At 43.7% G+C, this 25,013-nt stretch overlaps 2 protein-coding genes across 4 annotated transcripts in view; both read right to left on the bottom strand.

The window, feature by feature from the left end:
- Positions 1-2,202: 2,202 nt before the first annotated feature.
- On the bottom strand, positions 2,203-9,809 carry LOC114909265 (zinc finger protein 134-like). The gene is made up of 3 exons (XM_029247110.1): positions 9,746-9,809; positions 7,426-9,044; positions 2,203-2,289 (listed from the first exon to the last, which is right to left on the bottom strand). The coding sequence occupies exons 2-3, from the start codon at positions 8,974-8,976 to the stop codon at positions 2,203-2,205; spliced, it is 1,638 nt and encodes a 545-aa protein (XP_029102943.1). The 5' UTR covers positions 8,977-9,044; positions 9,746-9,809.
- A 10,107-nt stretch (positions 9,810-19,916) lies between these two features.
- ahcyl1 (adenosylhomocysteinase-like 1) overlaps positions 19,917-25,013 on the bottom strand; it is a 35,392-nt gene continuing 30,295 nt past the window's right edge. For all 3 annotated transcript variants that reach the window (XM_018733947.2, XM_018733948.2, XM_029248169.1), the window contains exons 15-17: positions 23,662-23,740; positions 21,978-22,098; positions 19,917-21,650 (exon numbers count right to left, since the gene is read on the bottom strand). In XM_018733947.2, coding sequence (XP_018589463.1) covers positions 21,644-21,650; positions 21,978-22,098; positions 23,662-23,740 — 207 coding nt within the window. In that variant the 3' untranslated portion in view covers positions 19,917-21,643. The remainder of the gene's footprint in view (positions 21,651-21,977; positions 22,099-23,661; positions 23,741-25,013) is intronic.

The raw sequence follows: 25,013 nt of genomic DNA, 5'->3' as shown, positions 1-25,013 counted from the left end.
GATACCTGAGAGCAGCTTCCATGTTGTGCAGAGGCAGGTTATTGGGAGATAGTTGGATGGGACTGCTCCTTTCTGGGGGTCCTTCAGGATCAGGACTGTCCAGCCTTCTGTTAACCATTCAGGGTGGGTCCCATCCATTAGCAGCTGGTTCATTTGTGTTGCCAGGCACTCATGGAATGCAGTTAGCTTTTTTAGCCAGAAGGCATAGATCATGTCAGGGCCTGGTGCTGTCCAGTTCTTCATACTTGAGACTCTTTCCTGGATGCCTGCCAGTGTGATGGTTATTGGATCCTCTTCAGGGAGGTTGCTGTGGTCTGCTCTTAGATCCACTAGCCACTGGGCTTTGTTGTTATGTGATGCCTCCTTCTCTCTCTCCCTTCTCCCATATGTTTTTCCAGTATTGCTCAGTCTCCAACCTTGGTGGGTCTGCTCTCATGTTATTACCCTGCCACTGAGAGTACACTTTGGATGGTTCTGTGGAGAACATCTTAGTAATCAGCAATGGGGACTCCAGGTGTCCTTCTTAGCCATGATCTTATCTCTTAGGTCAGCTTGCTCTTGCATTCAGCTTACAAGGGCTCATTGTTCTTGGGGCTTGGTACCCAATCTCAGAGTGTGGGGATGATGATATCTCTCCCCTGACCTGTCCCAGCTCCCCCTTGCCATAACATTTGTGTTGTACCTCATCGATCTCTAGTTGTGATAGCAATTGTAATACTGAGCTACTAGTTGTTTAGACATTAGTCTTGATGTTGGGTTTCAAAGTATCCATAGGTCCCACATCCTCTTCATATAACCCCTTTCGCTGGGGTTACTTGTGTAGTAGCATTCCAACAGTTCCCTATTCTCATCTCTTGTCCATGCATGCCTTCTTCTAGTTCCAGTAGCCCACTTATTATCAGTATGTCCTGGTTCCCCAACATCTGGCACAGACCTTGTTAATCCAGGCAACATCTGAGCCAGCATGACTCTCTTTGTTTGTTTGTTTCACTCTCATATCTAAGGTAGGTAGAGCCAAGCATGAGGAGGTCTTGCCTAAGGACCCCCTAGTGGAGGGTAGGCCATGACCAGGATTCAAACCCCAGTTTCCCAGGTAAAAGGTAGCAATCTTACCACTACACCATCCAGCCACTCATTTGGCATACAGCTTGATGGTAATATATATATATATGGTATGGTAATATATATATATATATACACACACATTCTCAGAACCGCTTGTCCCTTACGGGGTCACGGAGCCTACCCGGCAACACAGGGCGTAAGGCCGGAGGGGGAAGGGGATACACCCAGGACGGGACGCCAGTCCGCCGCAAGGCACCCCAAGCGGGACTTGAACCCCAGACCCACCGGAGAGCAGGACTGCGGTCCAACCCACTGCGCCACCGCACCCCCTATATATATATATATATATATATATATATATATATATATATATATATATATATATATATATATATATATATATATATATATATATATATATATATATATATATATATATATATAGAGAGAGAGCAAGTAAATATATATATAGCAAGTATTTTTTAGACTTGTGTTCTGCTGCTGTAACATAATAATTTCCCTTGTAGGATCTATCTATCTATCTATCTATCTACTGACCTAACCCCTTTCTAGTGCGTGCTAGGTTACCAACCTCCACTGTTCCCATGGATGGCAGAAACCAACAAGGTGCCAGCTATGGACGACTGGTACAAGAGGAATGAATTGGTGTGGGAGTCTGCACATCTCTAACTCCAGGAGACGGTGTCCTCCAAAAAGGAGAAGGCTGACAAAAGACACAGGACAGTGTTGTACCAAGCGGGGCAAAAGTGTGACTGTCTACGCAGGACATCAAACTGGGTTTGCCCTCAAGGAAACTAACTCCCCATTTCATCGGCCCGTTCAAAATACTGAAAAGGATCAACCCGGCTTCTTACCACTTACAGTTACCACCTCATTACTGTATCTGCCCCACATTTCATGTTTCACGCCTCAAGCCTCACTGTGTTTCCATCCTGGAGAGTCCGGCAGTCTCCCCTCCTCCACCTTTGGATGTAGACAGTTCTCCTGCCTACTCTGTCAGGGCCCTCCTAGATTCCAAACGACGTAGAGGCACTCTATACTATCTGGTTGACTGGGAGGGCTATGGCCTGGAGGAGTAATCCTGGGTGCCGGCATGTAACATAATGGACTCGACTGTCAGAGCGGACTTTCATAGGTGTCATCTAGCTTGGCGACAAAGGGGGCGGCCACCTGCCCGTCGGCGTCAAGTGGCTGGGGCCACTCCTACGGGGGGGTACTGTCACAACCCACGGGAATAACACCCCTACTAGCCAGAGGAGGTGCCACTCAGTGTTGCTAGCCCAGACCCATGCACCTGTTCACAATCTCGTAGTTGCTGAGGCATAACAGGAGCAAGTGGCAGAGGACACGTTGCGGATTCTTAATCAGCGTTTTCTAGAGTGCTCTCCTTGCGATCAGTAGTTCCCTGTTTTCTCAGTTTGTTGAATAGGTATTTATGTTCCAGTCCCAAGCTCCCGTCCTGTCTAATCCTACCTCTTGTCCTCCAGTCCTGGTCCAGTATTCCAGTCCGGTATTTCATCACGACTCACAGATTCATGTTTCACTTTTCACCTTTGTGCGAATACACTGTTTTTTTTTTTTTGTCCCGCGTTCATTGCTTCACCTTCACCCAGTGCTTTACAGTTTGCACTGTGAACTTCTAAAACCACTCTGCACATGGGGTCATTTTACTTTTTGTCCGTGTTCGGACGTAACAGCACGCACGTCTGTGTCGCGCTCTCGTCCAGGCGCTACACAATCACTCTGGTTGTGGTTGTTCTGTACCGCTCTTTTGGCCCTTCCAGCTGCTTCCTGGATTACCTTGACATCTTGTTGAGCTCTCTCTCAGGGGACAACACTCCATTGATTCTCCTGGGTGACTTCAACCTGCATGTTGAGGAAATTCATGGAACCTGCCTTTTGCTGCTCCAACAGTCCTTTGACTTCAACCCTGTCCCAGTCCCCTGCTACTCACAAAGCAGGCAATGGCCGTGACCTTGTATTTTCCCATAACTATGGCTGATTACCACCTTCTCATCCTTACTGTGTCCTCCATCGCCCCCACCTCCTTCATCTTTCACTGCTGATAACCTTGCTTTGTTTTTCAGAGACAAAGTCAACGCAATTACAGACAAGTTCTCAGCATCACCCTGTCCTGTTCTCGCTGGACCTCCCTGCGAAGTCACACTCTCAGAATTCAAGCCACTCTCAGAATCTGAAATCTCCAACCTCCTGATATCACACAGAGCCAGCAACTGCTTGCTTGATCCATTCCCATCATCACTCCTACCAACCTCTCCCCGGAACTCTTGCACAGTCTCTAAATCAAAATGGACAACTCACTCATTTTGCCTTCGTCCTCAGCTAAAAGTATGGGACTGATGATTAACTCAAGCCTATCTTTCTCTCAGCATATCGAAGCCACAATCCAGACCATGTAAATGTTTGTGTACCTTTTAAAAAAGAAATTTGTATGAAGGTGATGCCCACGCCCATGACCTCCTTGAAACACATTGCGCCTGGGGCTGATCAGGGAGACGAAGCATCAAAGGACGACACCGGACCGCCCAGATCCTGGAACCTCATTGAGCCATCTGCTCACCCACACCTGCCATCTCCTATGATTTCTCCTGTATCCTTGTTTTTCCTCCTTGTCCTTGTTCCTGTACCTGTCCTGGTTCCAGTTCCTGTTCCTACCTCGCCTTGTTCCTCTCCTCCTCAAACCCAGTCCCCCTGTCTCTTCGTTCTCTTCATTCCCTGACCATTGGCTTAATTTCCTGGATTAAGGCTTCGGAATCTCCTGGTATTGATGTTTGTTTATTGGTGACCTTTCCTACGACAATGAAAGCGCATTCTGCCTGCTGATTCTGTATAGAATAACACTGTGCAACCTCACTCGGGTCTGCATCATCCTAATGAACATGACGTTAGGATTCGTCTGTTGAGTTTTATACACCTACTTGTGCGATGAACATTGGTGCACAAAGTGGAAAGAAACAATCTAAGTTTACTTAAAAATGACATCCGCAACTCTCTCTTTCTTCTAATGTAATGCACAAATTGTATTTTCTCTGAGATGTACGTCGTTTTGGAGAAAAGTGTCTGCTAAATGAATAAATGTAATGTAAATATAAAAGTTAGCAGCTGGGGATCTCCCGGGTTGAGCTGGAGGAAGTTGCGAGGGACAGGGACATCTGGACTTCCCTGCTCTCCTTATTGCCGCCGCAACTCTAGAAGGAAAGTGGGCAAGAAAATGGATAGATGAATTTTCCTTGAAATAATGTTATGTATTTCATCTGGAAATCTGAAATACTCACTTTTTTGGTATGTTTTCATTGTTTACATTGCATACATACTGTGTTATAGATTCAATGCCTGGGTTTTAATCCACTTGAGATAAAATGAATTTCAGGTTTTAGAGAATTTATTTGGGGATAGGCCAAGGTCAGTTGAGGTCATTGCTACAGTGCTCATGCACCATTCTTTTCTTTATAAAAGAAAAAGCTGTAATGATACTCCTTGTCCATCACTTAATCACCTCCTTGGCTCTCTGTGTACCTCTTTCTTTCAGACATTATCTTATCTTTCAATATCTCAGCGCTGTTCTTTGGATGTTGCAAATTTATAATTGGTCTAACTACAGACAGATTTTTGCAGATGTTTGTACCTTGAACCTGAATTTTACATGAAAACAGACAGAAGTGATGAATGGAGAAATTATAAGTTGTCGTGGAAAGCTCAGTGATATCAGTGAAGGCCCTTGTCTACAAAGAGTCACTTCCTTTAGATGCCACTTCCAGACTTTGACGAGGGCCGTTATTGATATCAACGAGCTTTCCATGAAAACTTATAACATGTTTAAAAATGAAGTGTTGGGTACACTTAAAGAAATTCTGTAAAATGTTTGCATGCAGCTTTTAAAGTAAATTGTGGTGGAAGAAAAACTCAGCAAAACTTTCTCATATTAAAAGTTGAATTAATTATTTAATTTAGTTAAGCAGGATTATTGCACGTCATAGGCAAGTTCAGATAACTTAAAAATTGGCTAAATATCTCAAGCTTATGTAGCACAGCAGAAGCATGACTGTCATACGTACAGGTAACATGACACAATAACATTGTAATATGGTTATCGCAAACGTATAGCAAACTGGTCCACAGAACATGATCACTGACTTTGGCTCAATTTGGCAATGCTCTGCAAAAGTAGTCGGATTTAGGTAAAATTTACTAAACTTTCCTTAACAATGCACAAGTCAACGAGGTTCACTCAAACTTCAAGTACTAAAGGTAAGTTGTTTCAACCTCATAGTCTGACTTCAGGTTGACAGGTACATTTAGTTCATTCATACTGGGTTGCATTAATGCAGAATTCTGGTAATAATCAGTAACACAATCACACATGAGTAACAAAATGATGATGCATTTATAAAACATCAAGCAACAACCCAATATGATATACTCTACCAACAACAAGTTTAACAAGTTTTTTTTCCTTTTTTCTTCTTCAGGCTGAAAACCTTTTTTACAGATAACATTTCTCAATTCATCACTTCCACCATTTTAAATCTATATTTGATAAATAAACCATAACAAAGGAAGGAAGCATTTATAAAACAACATCCCCGTATACTATACTATACCAAAAATAAGTTTAACAGGCTGAGAATGCTACATTACTCCCTGCTAAGAAAATCCCAGTTGGGACCAGTCCCTAAAACAGTCCCAAGGGTGAACCCATGTCCACCTCTATCTCTACGAACATCTCCAGTGGGAAGGGAGGGAGTTTTGAATATTGGTCAAGGGCATAAGAACAACATAACTAGTGAGGAAAATTAAAAAAGGACTGTATTTTGGTCAGGTGAGCAAAGATGACTCAGTTGACTTGATACTTTAAGTGTTTACACAATTACACAGTACAGCACATGGTTTGCCATCCACGACACTTAAAACACCGTGTCGGGTTTACTCAAAGGCAACTGAATGTGGACATAACTCACAGCTGTTCTTTCATTGTATGTATTCATCCAAGTTCAGTGTGATCTTGATAATCTTGTGTTACTCTGGGAATATTAAGTGAAGCTAAAAATCTTAACAAAGTACAAGCCATTGATTTTCATGAGTAATGCTTGTAGAGCAAACAAATCACTTTTCTCAGTGTGGGTTCTCATGAGAATGAACAACCTGGTGCCTTTTTAAGTGTTCTGCACGAGAGAAACTCTTTGAACATTTATCACATCCGAAAGGTTTTTCATGAGAATGAACAACCTGGTGCTGTTTTAAGTCACCTGCACGAGAGAAACTCTTTGGACACTTATGACATCTGAAAGGTTTTTCATGAGAATGAACAACCTGGTGCGCTTTTAGGGTACCTGCACGAGAGAAAATCTTTGGACATTTATCACACCTAAATGGTTTTTCATGAGAATGAACAACCTGGTGCTGTTTTAAGTCACCTGCACGAGAGAAACTCTTTGGACATTTATCACATCTAAACGGTTTTTCACAAGAATGAACAACCTGGTGCGCTTTTAGGGAACCTGCACGAGAGAAACCCTTTGGACATTTATCACATCTGAACGGTTTTTCACAAGAATGAACAACTTGATGCTTTTTAAAGCTATCTGCACGAGAGAAACTCTTTGGACATTTATCACATCCAAATGGTTTTTCATGGGAATGAACAACCTGGTGCGCTTTTAAGTTATCTGCACGAGAGAAACTCTTTGGACATTTATCACATCTAAACGGTCTTTCATGGGAATGAACAACCTGGTGCTGTTTTAAGTTACCTACACAGGAGAAACTCTTTGGACATTTATCACATCCAAACGGTTTTTCACGAGAATGAACAACCTGGTGAGCTTTTAAGTTATCTGAACGAGAGAAACTCTTTGGACATTTATCACATCGGAACGGTTTTTCACGAGAATGAACAATGTGGTGCTTTTTTAAGCTATCTGCACGAGAGAAACTCTTTGGACATTTATCACATCCAAATGGTTTTTCACGGGAATGAACAACCTGGTGCGCTTTTAAGTTATCTGCACGGGAGAAAATCTTTGGACATTTATCACATCCAAATGATCTTTCATGGGAATGAACAACCTGGTGCGCTTTTAAGTTACCTGCACAGGAGAAACTCTTTGGACATTTATCACATCCAAACGGTTTTTCACGAGAATGAACAACCTGGTGAGCTTTTAAGTTATCTGCACGAGAGAAACTCTTTGGACATTTATCACATCCAAAAGGTTTTTCATGAGAATGAACAACCTGGTGCTTTTTTAAGTCACCTTTACTGAAGAAACTCTTTGGACATTTATCACATTTGAACGGTTTTTCATGAGAATAAACAACCTGGTCCTTCTTTAAGTCACCTGCACTGGAGAAACTTTTTGGACGTTTACCACATCCAAATGGTTCTTCATGGGAATGAACAACCTGGTGCTTTTTTAAGTGTTCCGCACGGGAGAAACTCTTTGGACATTTATCACATCCGAACGGTTTTTCATGAGAATGAACAACCAGGTGTTGCTTTAGGTGACTTGCACGAGAGAAACTCTTTGGACATTTTTCACATCCAAACGGTTTTTCATGGGAATGAACAATCTGGTGCTTTTTTAAGGCACCAGCACGGGAGAAACTCTTTGAACATTCACTACATACAAACTGTTTTTCAGGAGAATGAACAACCTGGTGCTGTTTTAAGTATTCTGCATGAGAGAAATACTTTGGACATTTATCACATCCAAAAGGTTTTTCACTAGAATGAACAACCTGGTGCTTTTTTAAGGCACTTTGATAGAAAAAACTCTTTTCACATTGACTACATTTGTATGATTTCTCACCAAAATGAAAAACCTGATGGTTTCTTAAGTTGGCACTGTCAGAAAAGCTCTTTCCACAATGACTACATTCATATGGTTTTTCGCCAGAATGAACATGGTGGTGCTTTTTCAAGATACTTCTGTTGCTAAATCTTTTTCCACAAAGATGACATATGTATGGTTTTTCACCAGAATGAACAACCTGGTGCTTTTTTAAGTGTTGTGCATGGGAGAAACTCTTTGGACATTTATCACATCCAAACAGTTTTTCACGAGAATGAACAACCTGGTGCTTTTTTAGGGTACTTACTTGAGAAAAACTCTTTCCATACCGAATACATTGAAATTTTATCTTACAATTCTGGGCTTCAGCAATGACACTATCATGAAATGGCTGTTTACTGGTCTTGTGATTTATGACACTGGTGCCAGGTCTCATAGATTGTTCCAAAGCACCTTCAGCAGCTGAACTGCTATTTGGCTCAACCAAACTCTTCTGTGAAAGGTCATTTGGTAAAGAATTCTGCTCTGATTTCACTGCATCTGTCTCTTGTTTATGTTGTTCAGTTAACGGAGAGAAGCTTAACTGATACCCCTCTATGACCTCATGCTTCTCTTTTATGGGATAAAATGCAGCTCCGTGCATTTCTGTGTTTGAAACAGAGGGCTCCTGTAACAAAGATGTCTGCTCTGCCATAACTTCACCTGTCTGTGACCTACATTGTTTGGCTAACAGACATGTACCAGAGTTTAACTGCTCTGAGGGAAAGCAGATCATCTCTGTGGTGCTGCACAGCTCTCCATCATCACTCTCTTGCTTTATGTTGAGAAGCACAGACTCCTGTTTAATTTGGTCAACACACAGGTGCAGCCCTGAGCCCAGCTCTTTGGCACTGAAGCCCTGTATTTCAGTACAATATGCAGGTTGAGACATGTCCTGCTCAACAGGCTCAGTTTTTATGCGCATGTCCATGACTGCTGAAACCTCTGAGTCAGGGGTCGTTAGGTTCCCAGAACAGTCCAACTCTGGCAGGAGGCCATGAGGTGTTCTTGAAGATTGTTCACCTCCTGGTTCTGCCATGATGATCTTTTATGTCTCCTGTCTCCTGCTGCCTTGGTGCTTCTCCTCTACTCCTGGGTTAATACATGCTAGGGGATAGGTGAGGAAGGGCAATAACATCAGTATCTGCCATATGTTACATGTATCAGTATGTATTTGGCACAAAACATGCTCAACACAAATCATGAAATCATGAAAATGATCTGTGAATAATACTGGAACTGAATGATCTGGATGCTCATGACACAGTTTTCAAACTAGCACCTTTTTTTTGCAGGGAAGCTCTTGTTAAACAAAGCAGAAGATGTGGGTTTAACGAAAAATTTATATTTACATTTTCATTCATGCATTCAGCAGGGACTTCGCTCAAAAGTGACATGTATCTCAGAGAAAAATACAATGAGTACATTACATCAACAGAAGGAAATGTACTGCTGTATTTTCATGCTGAACAAAGACATTCACTCTAAATACACACACACAGTCTGAAACCGCTTGTCCCAAGTGGGGTTGCGGCAAGCCAGAGCCTAACCCAGCAACACAGGGCGCAAGGTTGGAGGGGGAGGGGACATACCCAGGATAGGATGCCAGTCTGTCACAAGGCATCCCAAGTGGTACTCGAACCCCAGACCCGCCAGAGCAGGCCCCGGCCGAACCCGCTGCGCCACCACACCCCCTCGCTCTATATATTCCAGCTGAAATAAGTTGCTATTGAGAAGGGGATGCTACCTGAAGCTCTTCATAGTCTTGTTACAGTAACACATACAAGTTGTTTTCAAGAGCTCCTAACCTGTTAATACAGCCCCCAGCTTAAGCAATGGTCCCCATAACAACTCCCCAGGTCTGATCTCACGTCACGGCTTTCAGAACTGTGAACAAAGAAACATTTTCTTGGAATGAATTCCTAGGACTCTCGCCGTGCTTGTGGAAGGATGCTGCATGCAGTCTCCACCCACAGGGGCTGTGATTCGGGAAACAGTGTGTCAGGTAGAAGAACATGAATGAGGTATTTGTTAGTTGTTCCCAGTCAACTGTATTGCCGTTTTGGACAACTGCCTTTTTATACCCAGGGGCCACGCCCACTGAAACTCACTCAATGCTGGTGCAAATTTTCAAGGTTCCACGGACACCCTAAAAGTGCCAAGGCAAGATTATGATAGTGAGTTTTAAATACCATCCAAGTATCCCTCAAAAATGTCTAGGGTACTTTTCAAAGAAATGGAGAGAAGGAGGAAGCCTTTTAAAGGAACTGTAGTCCCACTGGAAATAATGTAAAAATGTTTTGTAACTGATTGAGTCATAATTTTGGCATTTCCATTCACTTTAATTTAGACATAAAGGATTAAGTGCAAGTAATTTCAAACTGTACAAATATGATTAGTGAGGTGTACCTTATCCTTGTTTACTCTGTTTAATCTTCTGTTGTAATATGGACCCCTGATTTTGCTTTTTCACTTTTTTTCACTTAATATGTTTGTGGAATACTACATGTACTCTTCTTCGTATTTTTTTTTGTTTTTGATGCTTAAATTAAAAAGCAGTACAGTGGCACAGCAAGTAGTGCTGCTGTCTCACAGTGCCTGGGTGGTGTGAGAGGATGTGGGTTCAATACCCGCTCAGTCTGTGGGGAGTCTACATGTTCTCCCTATGTCTGCATGGGTTTCCTTTGGTTTCCTCCCAAAGACATGCTGTTCAGGTTTCCCATAGTGTGGGAGTGACAGAAGGAGTGTGCTTCACTGATGTATAGCTGAGTGACCCATTCTAAGTAGTGTATCTAGCAGTGTAAGTCACCTTGGTGAATAAGTTGTGTGGTCTGACAAAACTACACAGAGTTCATTGGAATTCACTTTGGAGCATCTGCTAGATAAATAAATGTAAAAAATAAAAACTTTCTGTCTGATCTATTAATTATCTAATAGATAAAACAGTTTTTTTTAACCAGTATACATACAGTATATACACTATGAATCTCTGTATTGCAATTTTATTAATTAGTTTTAGAAGAAGCCAGAGTCTTGGCCAAGAGACAAATGCAAGAGGTCAGGAGCCGGGAAATCAGAGCGGAGGGGTACCGGGAGGGAGCAGGAAAACGGGAAAACTGTGGACAGAACTAGTTATCGCAAGCAATCGCGTTCATTAGATGCATTTTTTTTTTTTTTCTTCAGAACCGCTTGTCCCATACGGGGTCGCGGGGAACCGGAGCCTACCCGGCAACACACAGCGTAAGGCCGGAGGGGGAGGGGACACACCCAGGACGGGACGCCAGTCCATCGCAAGGTACCCCAAGCGGGACTCGAACCCCAGACCCACCAGACAACAGGACTGTGGTCCAACCCACTGCACCCCCTTCATTAAATGCAGGTTACCTTAAAGTACCTGTGATCAATAAGACCTCAGTAGGAGGTCACGCCTTTAGTTATAAATACTGGAATAGTTTGCCAGTTATTGTAAGAAATGCCCCGTCTGTTTCTGTTTTCAAATCCCGACTACAGACTTACATGTTCACTCAGGCATTCCACCTCGAAATGTAATTCCACTTGCTTTGGTTGTTTTTACCACCTTTATACAAATCCATATTAAATTGAATTAAGTTACAAATTACTAACTCAGTTCTTACTTGTTGTTGAGCATTGCCTTGCTACATAAGACTGAAGGAGGCCAGCCTGTGGTGAGAGACGAATCCCATGCCGACTGAAGATGATGACCAACTGCCGTGAGGGACGAGCTGTTCCATGCTGAACTGGGGATCCAAGATAGCCTATAGCAACAATATCATTATTACTTGTTAACTGTCTTAGAATTGTTACTTAATCTAGAATGCCCAGGAGGGGTGGGCAACCACTGGTCCTTGGACCCCCAGAGGTTTTTTTTTCTCCCTCAACTTTCAGTTGGGAATTTTTGTTCCTTTCCTCCATGACCAGTTGGTATACTTATAGCTCTATGAAAGTACCATATTATGGTAGTTATTAGGTCAGCTGTCTTCTTTGTCTGTATCTGTTTTTCTTGTCTTATGTCTGTGTTAAAGTGCTCTGTGCCACTGCGTGAGAAGAGCACTCTATAAAAATAAACTGAACTGAACTGAAATGAAGGTGCACGTTTTTGTGTGGTCAGACAAGGGGCAGGCAAAATCAATCAAAAACAAGTAGGAGGTCACCAATTAGCAAATGTCATCCAGAGGAAAGAAGCCAGAGTCTTGGTCAAGAGGCAAATGCAGGAAGTGAGGAGCCAGGAGATCAGAATGGGAGGTACCGGGAGGGAACAGGGAAACGGGAAAACAAGAAGCGTGAATAACTGTGGTTGCTCGAATGAGGTTCCACCACCTAGGATGTCAGGGCAGCCCTTTATGCCTTGTCTCCTTGATGCGCTACAGGCGCGTCCAATCGGCGTGAAGTTGTTGGCATGACACCAACAGGTGTGTGGAAACATTTTTATAAATTGTTAAGAAATCAGTATTAAGTTTTCTTCTCATTTAGAAGAGTGCAAAACATTTCAGACTCCTTTGAGTTGAATTTGATGTACAGTGAAGCTGCCTTTCATCACATTGCTTTGTCACTGATGTTTGTTGAACTGGTGATGGTAGAAAATATAAGAACATTGACATCACATCAAAGTAGTGATACTACCCTGTAAAATGTAATATTTGTGAGTATTTTCACCAGAACCCAGTGCAATGTAACTTATTACTGTAACTGGTCACACTGAGACATTGTGTTCATTCACTGCACTGTCTTACGGTGTTGATTGTGGTGATAGTTGTAGATGTGATAGTAGTGTTGTGTTTGTGATAGTTGTAGGTGTGCAGCTCACAAACACCCGTGATCGACTCACCTCTTCGGCCTCTGCCTGCCCGCTGCCCTCACCTGAAACGCACTGCTGTGGATACGAGTCCCGCTGCGGACTGTAAAGAAATGGAGGAGGCTGCATCAGAAAAAAATGAAGAAGTGGGAGAGGAGCTCTGAGAATATTTTAGTCTGTGTTGAGAGTCACACTGGTAAATATTTATATACATTGTTAAGAAATCAATTGGTGTAATTAAGAATTAAAGTTTAAATACACATAATATTGTGTCGTACTGGTATATATAACCCCAATTCCAAAAAAAGATGGGAGAGTGTAGAAAATGCTAATAAAAACAAAAAGGACTGATTCGTAAATTTACTTTGACTTGTATTCAAACAAAAACAGTATGAAGACATGGTATTTCATTTACATTTATTTAGCAGATGCTTTTCTCCAAAGCGACTCCCAGTTAGTTAACTCTATGTAGTGTTAATATGAGCCCACACACCTTATTCACTGCGGTGAGTTACACTGCTAGATACACTACTTACACTGGGTCACTCATGATTTCATGTTTTACACATCAGCTGCATTGTTTTTTTGATGATATACATTTATTCCAAAGTTGATGTCTGTAACACATTAAAAAATTTGGGAGAGTTGAGTGTTTACCACTCTGTAACATCACCATGTCTTTTAATAACACTTTTTAAGCATTTGGGCACTAAAGACACCAGTTGGTTAAGTTTAGCAAGCAGAATTTCCTCCCAGGTCTTCAGCTGCGCAATTGCACGCAATTGCAATTGTAATTGTAATTATAACTGTATTGCTTAAACAATTGCTAATTTACTTGGGGAAGTTGGGTCTGAAAGAGATTTCTTTAGAGATTTGAGACCCTTCTTGAATGTCAAGAGGGATTCAGCAGTTCTCAGTAATTACATTTACATTTATTAATATTTATTAAGACACTTCTCCAGCGACGACAACTCAGAGAAAAACAGTTCATTACATTACATCACCAGCAAGATAGATTTGGATGCAGACACGTGATTCTAGAGTATAGTGAATTTGTCACATACAAAACATATTGTAATACCCTGCGGTATTATTTTATTTAATTGTAAATAGTTTGTTGTCACGTTTGTGTTTTATTTTATTCTTTACCTGAGGGCGGAGTTCAGAAAATGCGTGTGACGTAAGAGGTATGCGAGTGCGCATGTGTGAGAGCGAATGGAGGGACTGTGAGGAGCTGTGTGGAAGTTGCAAGTGCGCGCGTGGTCTGTTACACTGATTCTTAAATAAGTGTTCATGTCACCGGTTGCGGAAGAGACAGCAGCCCGTCTTATTGATTAGCACCTTAATAATCCCCGGTCAATTTGGAGCCTAGTACGGTTCTGTGCTCATTCGGGTCATTATGGGATGATTACGCTGGTGTCCGAAGCCCGGGTTTTTTTCCGGAACCCATTCACCGCGACTTCCTGTCGGAGGAAAAACAAAAAGTATTCGAGAATGCTCGGACAAAAAGAAGCCTATCACAAGGTAAAACCAGAATATAAGGAGCCAAGGGACTGTAAAACGTACATACCAGAACCGGCAAGACTCGCGTTTTCGCGCCACCAGGAGGGCGCCGGGTCGCTACAGTCACGTCATATCCGGGGCGCGGAAAACAACGTAAACAAAGATGGCGGCGCCATGTGCTCTAGACCAGTTGACATAGAGACACCGAAGTTTTCGGGTAATGGAAGTTGTGAGGCGTTTCTCGTTCAGTTCGAATTTCTAGATGCTGCAGCTTTTGGACAGAAAAATAAGATGCTCAGGAGTTAGCTTTATCATTGACTGCTGAGCCAGGAGAGAGAGGTGTGACAGAGCAGAGGGACTTGAGTTGAGCTTGAGGAATTATCCTGCAAGATTCCCAGCTCTTTGAGTTCAAACACTGCATCAGGCAGCCCGGTGAGTCTCTCCGAACACTGGTGTATGTCATCGAAAGCATTTGATGTGCTTATAATATATCCGTGCCGTCCAACAGAAGGGTGCTGGCCCGGGACCAGTTTATTCAAGCACTCACACTAATCAGCTCCGCCTGCATGTTCAGCTTGCTCACCCCTGTCGGCCCTGATCATTGGGGGAAGCGATGGAACTGGTGGTGGTGGTAGAAAGAGATTTTAAATTTCTCAATTCATCACTTCTGATGATTTAAGTCTTTATTCAAAAGAAATTCCAGAAAACTGTCAGGCTAATGATAAAATTGAAAATAAAACCAGTAAAATCAAGACCCCTTAATGTAAGGACTGCATGATAGGACCTTTAAAACACTAGGGAGACATACCCCAAGGCTAATAACTGTAACTAAAAGGAACTTACCTGGCAACTCCACTGCTCAAGAGGGGCAGTCCGCTGGCCTGTTCCCAGGGTATTACCATACACCTTACCTACCATTCTTGGGTGTTTCTCTTTTCACAACATGTCTCCCCTATTGACATGTTAGTAAAAGAGGTGAATGATACGAATACACATACATTTGACCAAATATACAACAAAATGTATGTTTCTTCACAGGTATGAGATAATTCATGAAAATCAATGGCTTCTACTTAGTTAAGGTTTTTAGCTTCGCTAAACATGTCGTAGAGCAACAGACGGTTATAACTTCACACTGAACTTGAAAGAATACATACAATGAAAGACCTAATGGCTTGGCTCCGTAAACGAAGATTTAGGTAGGGGGCTGCCCGTGCCTGCTGCAGGCTCGACGTGGCTGACAAATCCAATGCGGGACAGGCAGGTATGTCCGCAGCGGCTGCAACGGAGCCTAATCCGGCAATATAGGGCGTAAGGCTGGAGGGAGAGGGGGTGCACCCTGGAGGCGATGCTAGTCCATCGCAAGGCACCCCGAGCAGGACCCGGCCAAGCCCCCTGCGCCACCGCGCCCCCCGCTAGTTTTTAAATATAGTTTTTATATTTATATACGTGTATGAAGGACTGCTTTTAATTCCGGCAATGCGGAGGAGTATAAACAAGTCAGTTATGTTGTCCGTGAAACCGTTAGAATGGCAAAATGCCGGTGCGGAGACAACATAGAAGCACAGTTCAACACCACCGACATAAGACATGTGGCAGGAAATTAACATCACAGACTTTAAGGGAAATAAATACTCCGCTGTGAACATCACTGCTTCTTTACCGGACGAGGCGAACAGCTCTGCTCCCACGGAGAGCACTCCTGCAGCTAATGCTGCAGAGGTTTGAACACTCTCTGTCGCTGTAGTGGACGTAACTTGATCCTTCTGACAGGTAAATATCTACAAGGCAGCGGGTCAAGACGGCATCCTTGGCTGCGTTCTCAAAGCATGCGTAGGCCAGTTAGCGGGTGTTTTTACGGACATTTTCAACCTCTCCCTGTCTGTAGTGGACTTTAGGAGGCAGGACAGTTGGCACACCCCCATCGCCATCAATGGGACACCAGTGGAGCAGGTTAACAGCTTCAACAAGTTACTCGGTGTTCATATCCCTGAGGACCTCACATAGTCCACTCACACTGAGGCAGTGGTGAAGAAAGCTCAGCAGTGCCTCTTCTTCCTCAGACAGCTGAGGAAGTTTGGTATGAGCCCCAGTGTCCTCAAATCATTCTATACCTGCACTGTGGAGAGCATCCTGACTGACTGCATCACCGCCCTCAACTGCAAAGCTCTGCAGAGAGTGGTGTGGACAGCCCAGCACACCGCTGGAGGTGGTTTTCCCTCCCTCCCTCCAGGAGATCTGCACCAGGTGGTGTGTGAGGAAAGCATGGAGGATCATTTGAGACCCCAGCTATCCGAGCCATGGGCTGCTCTTGCTGCTACCATCAGGCAGACAGTATCGCAGCATCAGCTCCTGTACCAGCAGGCTGCGGGACAGCTTCTTCTTGCAGGCCATCAGACTGTTGAATTCTAACTAATAACGCCACCACACGCACAACCCACACTACCTCCCATGTACTGCACTTTATCATTAACAATGGACTCTGACTTTGTACATGTATGTTGTGTTATGTGAGTACTGTACAGGTATTTATTGTGTGTATTGTGTATATCATGGTTTGCATACTTGCAACTTATGCCGAACAGTTGTGGAGGATGCACCAAAGATTTTCACCACCTGTACTCTGTACACTTGTGGTTACGGTGAAGTGACAATAAAGTGATTTTTGATTTTTTTTGAGTGCATGCTCCCATCTTTGCTCTAAATTGCACAGAAGAGACCCAGTTTAATAGTTGTCCCTCAGGCCATGTCTAGCTTTCTCTGAAGTGTAAACTAACTAATCTAATAGAACACATAGGCCTCAACCACTCTTTCCGATGTACTTATTGTCACATCCACGCCCGCACCGCTATCGACAGCACGTGAAGACGATCAAGTGCCTGATGACAATTAGAGCACACAGCTTTAAAAGACCTTCCTCAGCTCCTTCACACTTGCAGAATCTCTGACATAACCGTCCTACTTAGCGGTCATAGCCTGATCTTCTTCGTTCCCAGTTTCCGTTCTTAGGGTCCCCGGCTTCTGACCATTTGCCTCACCTTCTGACTACGTCCATGGATCTTCGCTGCCGTTCTGACCACCGATCGACCGACTCTTCGCCCGTCCCCGACAACAAGAACTTGCCTGACCCTTCAGTTTCTGACAAATGATCTTGCACTTGGGTCCAGCCATTCCCATGTCCTTGGTTCCGCGTGACACTTATTACTTTTTTAGGCTGTACATCCGGCTGTGTTTGTCTGCAATGCCGATTAGCTCGTCTGCGATGCATCGTGTTGATGTGGAACGACCTCCCCATCTCAGTCAGAATTGCTGAATATTTGTCCACATTTATAAAGGGTGTTAAAACTCACCTCTTCCAGACTCACTTCGTTGTCCATGATCTCTTAAGTTCATGTAAGATGTCAATGTTCACTCACTATAACTTTAAAACAATGCCCAGACCAATCCTTTACGCAGCTACTCCTGTAATGTAACGTAAATGTTTATATGTATCTCAAAAAAAAATTACTAGGAAGGTGATCATGGATTGTTGATATTCTTATAAAGTTTTATGCAGCTACTTGTGTGATAAACACTGGTGCATATGGTGAAAGAAACAAACACTAGTTAAGAATCACACACACACATTTTCAGAACCACTTGTCCCATACGGGGTCACGGGGAACCAGAGCCTACCCGGTGACACAGGGCGTAAGGCTGGAGGGGGAGGGGACACACCCAGGACGGGACGCCAGTCCATCGCAAGGCACCCCAAGTAGGGCTTGAACCCCAGACCCACCGGACAGCAGGACTGTGGTCCAACCCACTGCGCCACCGCACCCCCAGCTACTTAAGAATCACACACCTGCAACTACGTCTGTCATGTTTCCGTTCCAGAAGTAAGTTGTCAGACCCAAGTGCAGAGCGGTGGTGTTTATTAAGGGACTCCAAGAGACATGGTCACAAGACAAGCAAAGGGTTACCGATGAACATACGTGGTCAATGGAACAATCCAAAAGCCATAATCCGTTGAGACAAGCGAGTGATTGAAGATACCAAGGAGTCGGGGCACAAGGTCTAGGACGGGCAGGACAGGAAAGGTAGGGAAGCCGATTTACACGAGATGAGCGAGGAGCAAGGCTGAACGAGGTTCTGCGTTCGCCCCCGCTCTGCGCACGCCTTTTATGCTTCTGCCCCGTGAGCCACCGCAGGTGTTCCTTGTTCCGCCGAGGTTGTGGGCATGACAACGTCTTTCTTTCTGCTGATGTAATGTACAAATTGTATTTTCTATAAGATGTACGTCGTTTTGGAGAAAAGCGTCTGATAAATAAATGTAAATGTATTGATTTCAATTTTTTATTTTTGATTTTATCTTTGGCATAACAGTTTTTAGGATTTATCTATTGAATAAAGATTTTAATCAAGAAAAAAATCAGTTTATCGGACGCCAAGGTACCTTGCAGTGTATGGCTTGCACACTAAGCTACTCGTACTAGTAACAGGTAATTTTAATTGAAAAATTTTCCATCATTTTCGATTCAGTGATTTGATTTTTTTTTTGTCTTTAAGTGACATTTTCACTGTTTACTTTACTGTATGTTTACTGGTACCAGTTATTGAGAGGACTCCTTTGTGTTTTTTCATACATATCTATTTACACATTTCTTTCAACCACAATGCTCAGATGTGAACATATTATTGGTAACCTTTCACAAAATTTTACGTCGACAGCAGAAAAAAATTGTGTGTTTAACATATTAATTCACATAAACAATCAGAAGTTCAGGCCACGTGTTTATTAGCTAAGTTATTCATGTTTGTCAAGCGTACAGGTAATTTGTAATACATATTTTAAATGATCTTCAAACAGAAAGCAAACATCTAAGCAAAATATTTGTAAGCAAGGCTCCGGTAATTTCGATTAAATTTTTTTGATAAAAAGTGTTCAGTGAAAGAATGACAAGGCCACCCCAAGTTACACATCACAGTGATAGATGCTTTCCACAGTGGGGTGTTTTCGCAGGGGTGGAGACTATTTGTCCCTCCCTGCTCCCCCCACGCACACCCAGTGTCATCCACTGGGGTCTTGTTGCCAACGATGCCCTGGATCAAACCACACTTTACGTTAAAGGGATAATGTGGATGCTGCGTATGGTTGTTTGTAAGACGCTCGGCAGATGTGTTGGTCTGGAGCGAAATGCATGGCTTCTAGTGTTACAGTTTACTCCATTAAATAGTGGGGCACTGTACTTCCAGCTAAGTACTTCACTTCACGGTAGGACAGCAGGAGGTGACAGGGAACTGAACCTGCACCTTGATCTTTCTAGTCACGTTCCCACCACACTCCTGCTGCCCGTGCAGTAACTACAGGTGCAGTGGAAACCCCGAGTAGCTCAGCACATGCAAAACTATAAAGGTAAAAATGAACATCAAAACATCACCTGGCATCAAACATTCACCATTTACATCCAGCCACTTAGCTTCAAGGCCAGTAGGAAGGTTCCAACTCATTTTACCATATGGCATTTTCAAGAAGTTCATTCAAAAGAAAAGAAAAGAACAAGCCCAGCAACTATGGAGAAACAAAAGCAAAATCAAAGCTGTGTTGCGACGGCTTTAAGAGAAGTTGTTCTATTCAGTATATATATATATATATATATATATATATATATATATATATATATATATATATAACTCTTTAAAGTTCCTCTGGGCACTAGGTGGTACAAAAAAAGCTACCGAGGTCTTGAACACATAATGCAGTCAATTTAGTACTGGGTGTCAACAAACACAAACAAAGTGTGATTTGCGACAGAGTTTACACTGACCACACCAGTGAGGACGTAGAAAAGATGATTTCAAACGCAGTGCAAATGCTCCAGGCATTACGTGGATGGCATTTATGAATGTTTCACAAAAACGTTGAACGTTCATTAATTTTACAATTTCTTAAAAAATAATCCAGGTTAGAAAAACAATATTTTATATGAAGCAGCTGAAAACTGGGCGAATCGGTTAAAATACAGCGTGGGGTCGCCCCCATTGTGAAAAAGCAATTCACACTATGTACTATGTGTATACATTTGTAATAAAAAAACGGATCAATTTAGGAATAGCATGCATGAAAATAATATTATGGAAGGGTATACTAAAATATACAGCTTTTTCCATTAAGGACATTATTCATTCATATCATTATCCCTGGATGAGATGCCAGTACATCAGAGGGCAATCACACACCGCGGGCGGTTTTCACCAGTTCATCTGAAACATGTCTTTGGACAGTGGGAGGAAACCAGAGCACCCAGAGGAAACATGGGCCCCATAATTGACACGCTTCGTTTTTATCTCTTGTTGACCAGTTGCCTTAAAAACACTGGTCGCAGTGGCCTACAGGTGAAAATCTACAATATTGCTTCCTGTGTTAAATTTTGAGGTCAACAGGACTACAGGTGAAACAGTTCACTAATGGTTCAGTTCAACCCAACAGCTGGTGCCATAATTTCTGTTCCCATCACTGAACAGTACCTGCTCTTCCCACAGGCTTCATTGACACAAATCTCCAAGGGCTAGCTCACAAGTATCTATATTTTGTTGTTGAAACACTATGAAACAACAGCATGTTACACTTTTTTGTGTGCGCGCGCGTGCATGTGTGTATGTGTGTGCGCAACCAACAAACAACGAGAAAGGTTCACAGCCGAGAAGGCAGAAAAAGAACGTGCGATTCACATTACGCATTAAGGTCAACGGGAATTCGAGCGAAGAAAATAAGGACACCGACACGAAGACGCAAATAGTTAAATGAAGGAATGACTTGAAAGCCTCGGCGCACAGAGCGGAGGCTCAGGGTTCGAGGGAAGAGCTCGCTGAGGAATGTCTGAGAAGCTGCGGTGAAAGCCCAGAGGCAGCAGACCAGAGTGTGACCACAAAGTGACACGAGCACAGTAAAGGCGCACGGCCAGATCGTTTCCTTCTTGTTGCACTTGGTGTGCGTTTGGCACCGTAGCACGTTTCTTAGCTACCGAACTACCTTGACATAGAAAGATTTTAAGAACCGTAAAGGAATTTAGAACGTTTGTACTGGAGAAGTGGAACAAAAGGGACACGAGATGAGTTTCTGTGCGCGCAGCTAAGCGACGCTTGCTATTGCGCTTACGGTTCCTACGGACGCATCTAAGCGAGCGTGTGTACGTGTGGAGTCCGCGTTTAGTCCGGACCCTGGGTGAGACGGAAGGCGGTCGGTTCCGTGTTAAGGAAAGCACGCGTGAAAGGGGTCAACATTCAGCTTGATGGAGGTTTATCTTCTATGACAACGCCGGTCTTCAAAAACACCTTCGGACGCCAGCAGGTTCTCTCGGAAGGCTCCTAGCTTTGCCGGGTTTGCAACGCGCAGGATCCATCCGTCATGTTAGTACCTGCAGATATGGACGCAAGTTATTACAGCGCTTGCAGTCACCTTTTCCTGCTGGTTGCACTGTGAGCACAACCGGTCATCTAAGTAACTGGTCGAAACAGTTGAATCAGCGTGACTGCGCAGCCTGATGCTACGGTGCCGGCCGCACGCTAAAATACCCTGCTGAGAGTAACCGTGGTTGCGCATTGCGCGCACATGTTGTACACCGTGTGGCATCATGTAACGTGCGACTCGTTTATCGATGGCGTGTCAACGGGCCGATCTGCCGTGACGATGCCGGAAGGGCGGAAACGACGAGAACTCCATCACGCGCCGTTTGCTCCAGTACCTGTAGTAGTTGGGCTTGAAGGGCCCGTTCTTGTTCAGACCCAGGTACTTGGCCTGCTCGTCAGACAGTTCCGTCAGGTGGGCGTCAAAGGTGGGCAGGTGCAAGCTGGCGACGTACTCATCTGCAAAGACACACACACACACACACACACACACACACTCAGGCACAATGCCCGTCAAGGTCTACGATGTAACATTCTGTGCGAAGGGTGTATTACATATATTCCCTAATGTCATATGTATGGTTTAGTATTAACTTACATTTATTCAACTGTCAAACACTTCTTCAGTTCAGACTAAACAAAAGTGCATCAGCTGCAGCTGAATTGCTTTACACACATCTTGTCTGTCTGACACCACCATGTTGCTGGTTCACATCCCTCCAGTAGCTCCTACAGAAGTAACATTCAAATAGCAAATACACAGATACTCATAGCAGATGCTGTTGGACTCCTTAATGGAGCTGCCAGATCAGGAGAGGCATGTTCTAATAGAGATGGGTTGGAGACCCTCCTTAAGTGCTGGGAGGGATTCAGCAGTTCTGAGGGACTAAGGGGGCTCATTCCACCACCTTGGGGCCAAAACTGAAAACCAGTGCACTTTTGATTTTGGACTCCTTGTTAGTGGAACCACCAAGTGGCCAGAGATGGAGGTGCTTACTGCTGTTGACGGGGTGTTGGATCATTTGACTCTCTTGTAGGACATAACCAGAGTGTTGAACTTATTCCAGTATCAATGTTCACCTTGTTTGGCCCACAGGAAAGGCAGAAATAATGTTGATAGGAAACGGTTACCGCGGTCTTACGCAACAGAAGTCGGGGAGAAAAAAATCCTAATACCAAATTAGTCTTATTATGAAATCTCATTCTTCTGGTTCTCTTTGAACGAGGGTGTGACTCAGGTACAAAATCGGGGTCTGAACTCGACATGTAATGAAACCTGGCCAAAGCCAAGGTGAAGTTTTTGAGCCAGACAGACCTGAAATCTGAGCAGGTTCGCAACACCTACTTGCACTGGCTATGGAGAGCAACCAAAACCACCTGTGGATCAGCTTCACTATTCCATGAAGTAGCATGAAGAGAACTCCGAAAAGTAACAGCAGGCACATATCACAGGTCATTTTCGAACCAGAGAGCCTTAGCTTCGTTTCAGAGTTGACCCCGATTAAGAGAGGAGCTGAGCTTGACCTAGTCGCTAAGTCCTGACCTGACCTGTCCCCGCCTGGACACCACAGGCCCCATCTGCTCTGGTTTCCATCCTCAGGTTCTGTTTGTGCAGTTTGTCCACTTTCTGTCCCTAATGAGCAATGAGAACACTAGAGGGAGCCAAGCGCCACCCAAAGAGCCCACACACAGTCTCAGTTTCCTCAAAGCAAAGCGTCCAAGAGTATTTCTGGGGCGAATATTGGTGCATAAAATGAAGCAAAGTACAGCTGTATAACTTAGCACTTTATAAGCCAAATTCTTCACCATACAAGCTGGTCATTTTTCTATCCCGAGCTCATGGTAACATGAGGACCTGGTCTTTTTCCTTTTTTTAAATACCAGCAGCTGGAAAATTAATTCCATCTGAGGGTGAGGATGACGGACGCAGGGTGCAGCTTTACGGTCTGGCACACGGTGATGACGCCGTGACAACGGCGATGCAAAGTGGCCAGGCGGAGTCAAAGCTCCAGTAGGTCTTACCCATCTTCTTGGGCAGCAGGTAGACGTCCTGTTTGTAGCGGCCCTCAGGTGCGTTGTAGAGCTCTATCAAAGCCAGAGCCTGCTCAGACACACACACACACACACACACACACACAACTGTGTTAGCTTGGGTTCTAATGTTCCAGCAAATGGGACCATTCCATTGTAACAAATCGGAGCAACGCCACAGGAAAACCTTCCTGTCAAAATTAGTAACAGTGATTCTTTACGTTTTAATCTGTTGATTTTATTGCGTTGCACTGCATTGTTGTTTATCACATAGAAAATTTCCCATTAATATTAATGTTGTTCTTACAAAAAGGCGGCCAATTCAGCGGGACTCAACTATGTGCGCTGTGAGCTTCACATCATAGTGTTTTTCAGACTCATCATCCAAAGGAGCCTCAGGTACAGAATCCAAAGCACTGAATTTGAATTTCATATCTACTGTAGCGTAAAGGTTTATATGTATCTCAAAAAAAAAATAACTAGGAAAGTGATTGGAAATCGTCGATATTCTGGTAAAGTTTTATGCAGCTACTTGTGTGATGAACATCGGTTCATACGGTGAAGGACACAAACTAACCGTACTTAAGAATCACACACCTATAGCTGTCTTTTTCCTAATGTAATAATGTAATGAACACATTGTATTTTCTATGAGATGTACGTCACTTTGGAGAAAAGCATCAGGTAAATGAATGCATGTAAATGTAATATACTGCATATATTGGGGGGGGTGGGTTAGAACGGATCCTGCTCTCTGGCGGGTCTGGGGTTCAAGTCCCGCTTGGGGTGCCTTGTGACGGACTGGTGTCCTGTCCTGGGTGCGTCCCCTCCCTCTCCAGCCCTATGCCCTGTGCTGCCGGGTCAGGCTCTGGCTCCCTGCGAGCCTGCGTCGGATGGGCGGCTTCAGACAGCGTGCGTGTGTGTGTATATACTGAAGGGGGTGCAGTGGCACAGTGGGTTTGGTCTGGGGTTTGAGTCCTGCTTGGAGTGCCTTGTGATAGAGTGGCATCTCATCCTGGGTGTGTCCCCTCCCTCTCCAGCCTTACGTCCTGTGTTGCCAGCTTAGGCTCCAGCTCATTGCAGCCCTGCTTGGGACAAGCGGTTTCAGACAGTGTGTGTGTGTGTGTGTGTGTTTATATCACAGTAGGATGCTTACATTTTCAACACACTGAGATCTGATCCGGACACTTTCATGTTTGTGAGATACACCGCAGCAAGTGGACAGATATTAAATACATATGGTTGGATTACCATCCCGATTTACACAAAATGGGATTATGGAAATACAAAAGGGGGTTAAAACAGAAAGTATTTAGTGATCCAATACTGGGAATGTGGGTGAC

Source organism: Scleropages formosus, chromosome 2, assembly GCF_900964775.1.
Source record: "Scleropages formosus chromosome 2, fSclFor1.1, whole genome shotgun sequence".
In the NCBI taxonomy this organism is placed as follows: domain Eukaryota; kingdom Metazoa; phylum Chordata; class Actinopteri; order Osteoglossiformes; family Osteoglossidae; genus Scleropages; species Scleropages formosus.
The sequence above is the reverse complement of the archived record's forward strand: the minus strand, read 5'-3'. Positions and strand labels throughout refer to the sequence as shown.

Bases quoted from the DNA above. Each gene is read 5' to 3' on its own strand.
- LOC114909265 (XM_029247110.1), bottom strand. From the start codon at position 8,976: ATGGCAGAACCAGGAGGTGAACAATCTTCAAGAACACCTCATGGCCTC. The intron at 2,290-7,425 runs GTTGTTTATTCT...ACCCCCCCGTAG, and splicing joins GTGACTTAAAGAAGGACCAG to GAGTGGCCCCAGCCACTTGA.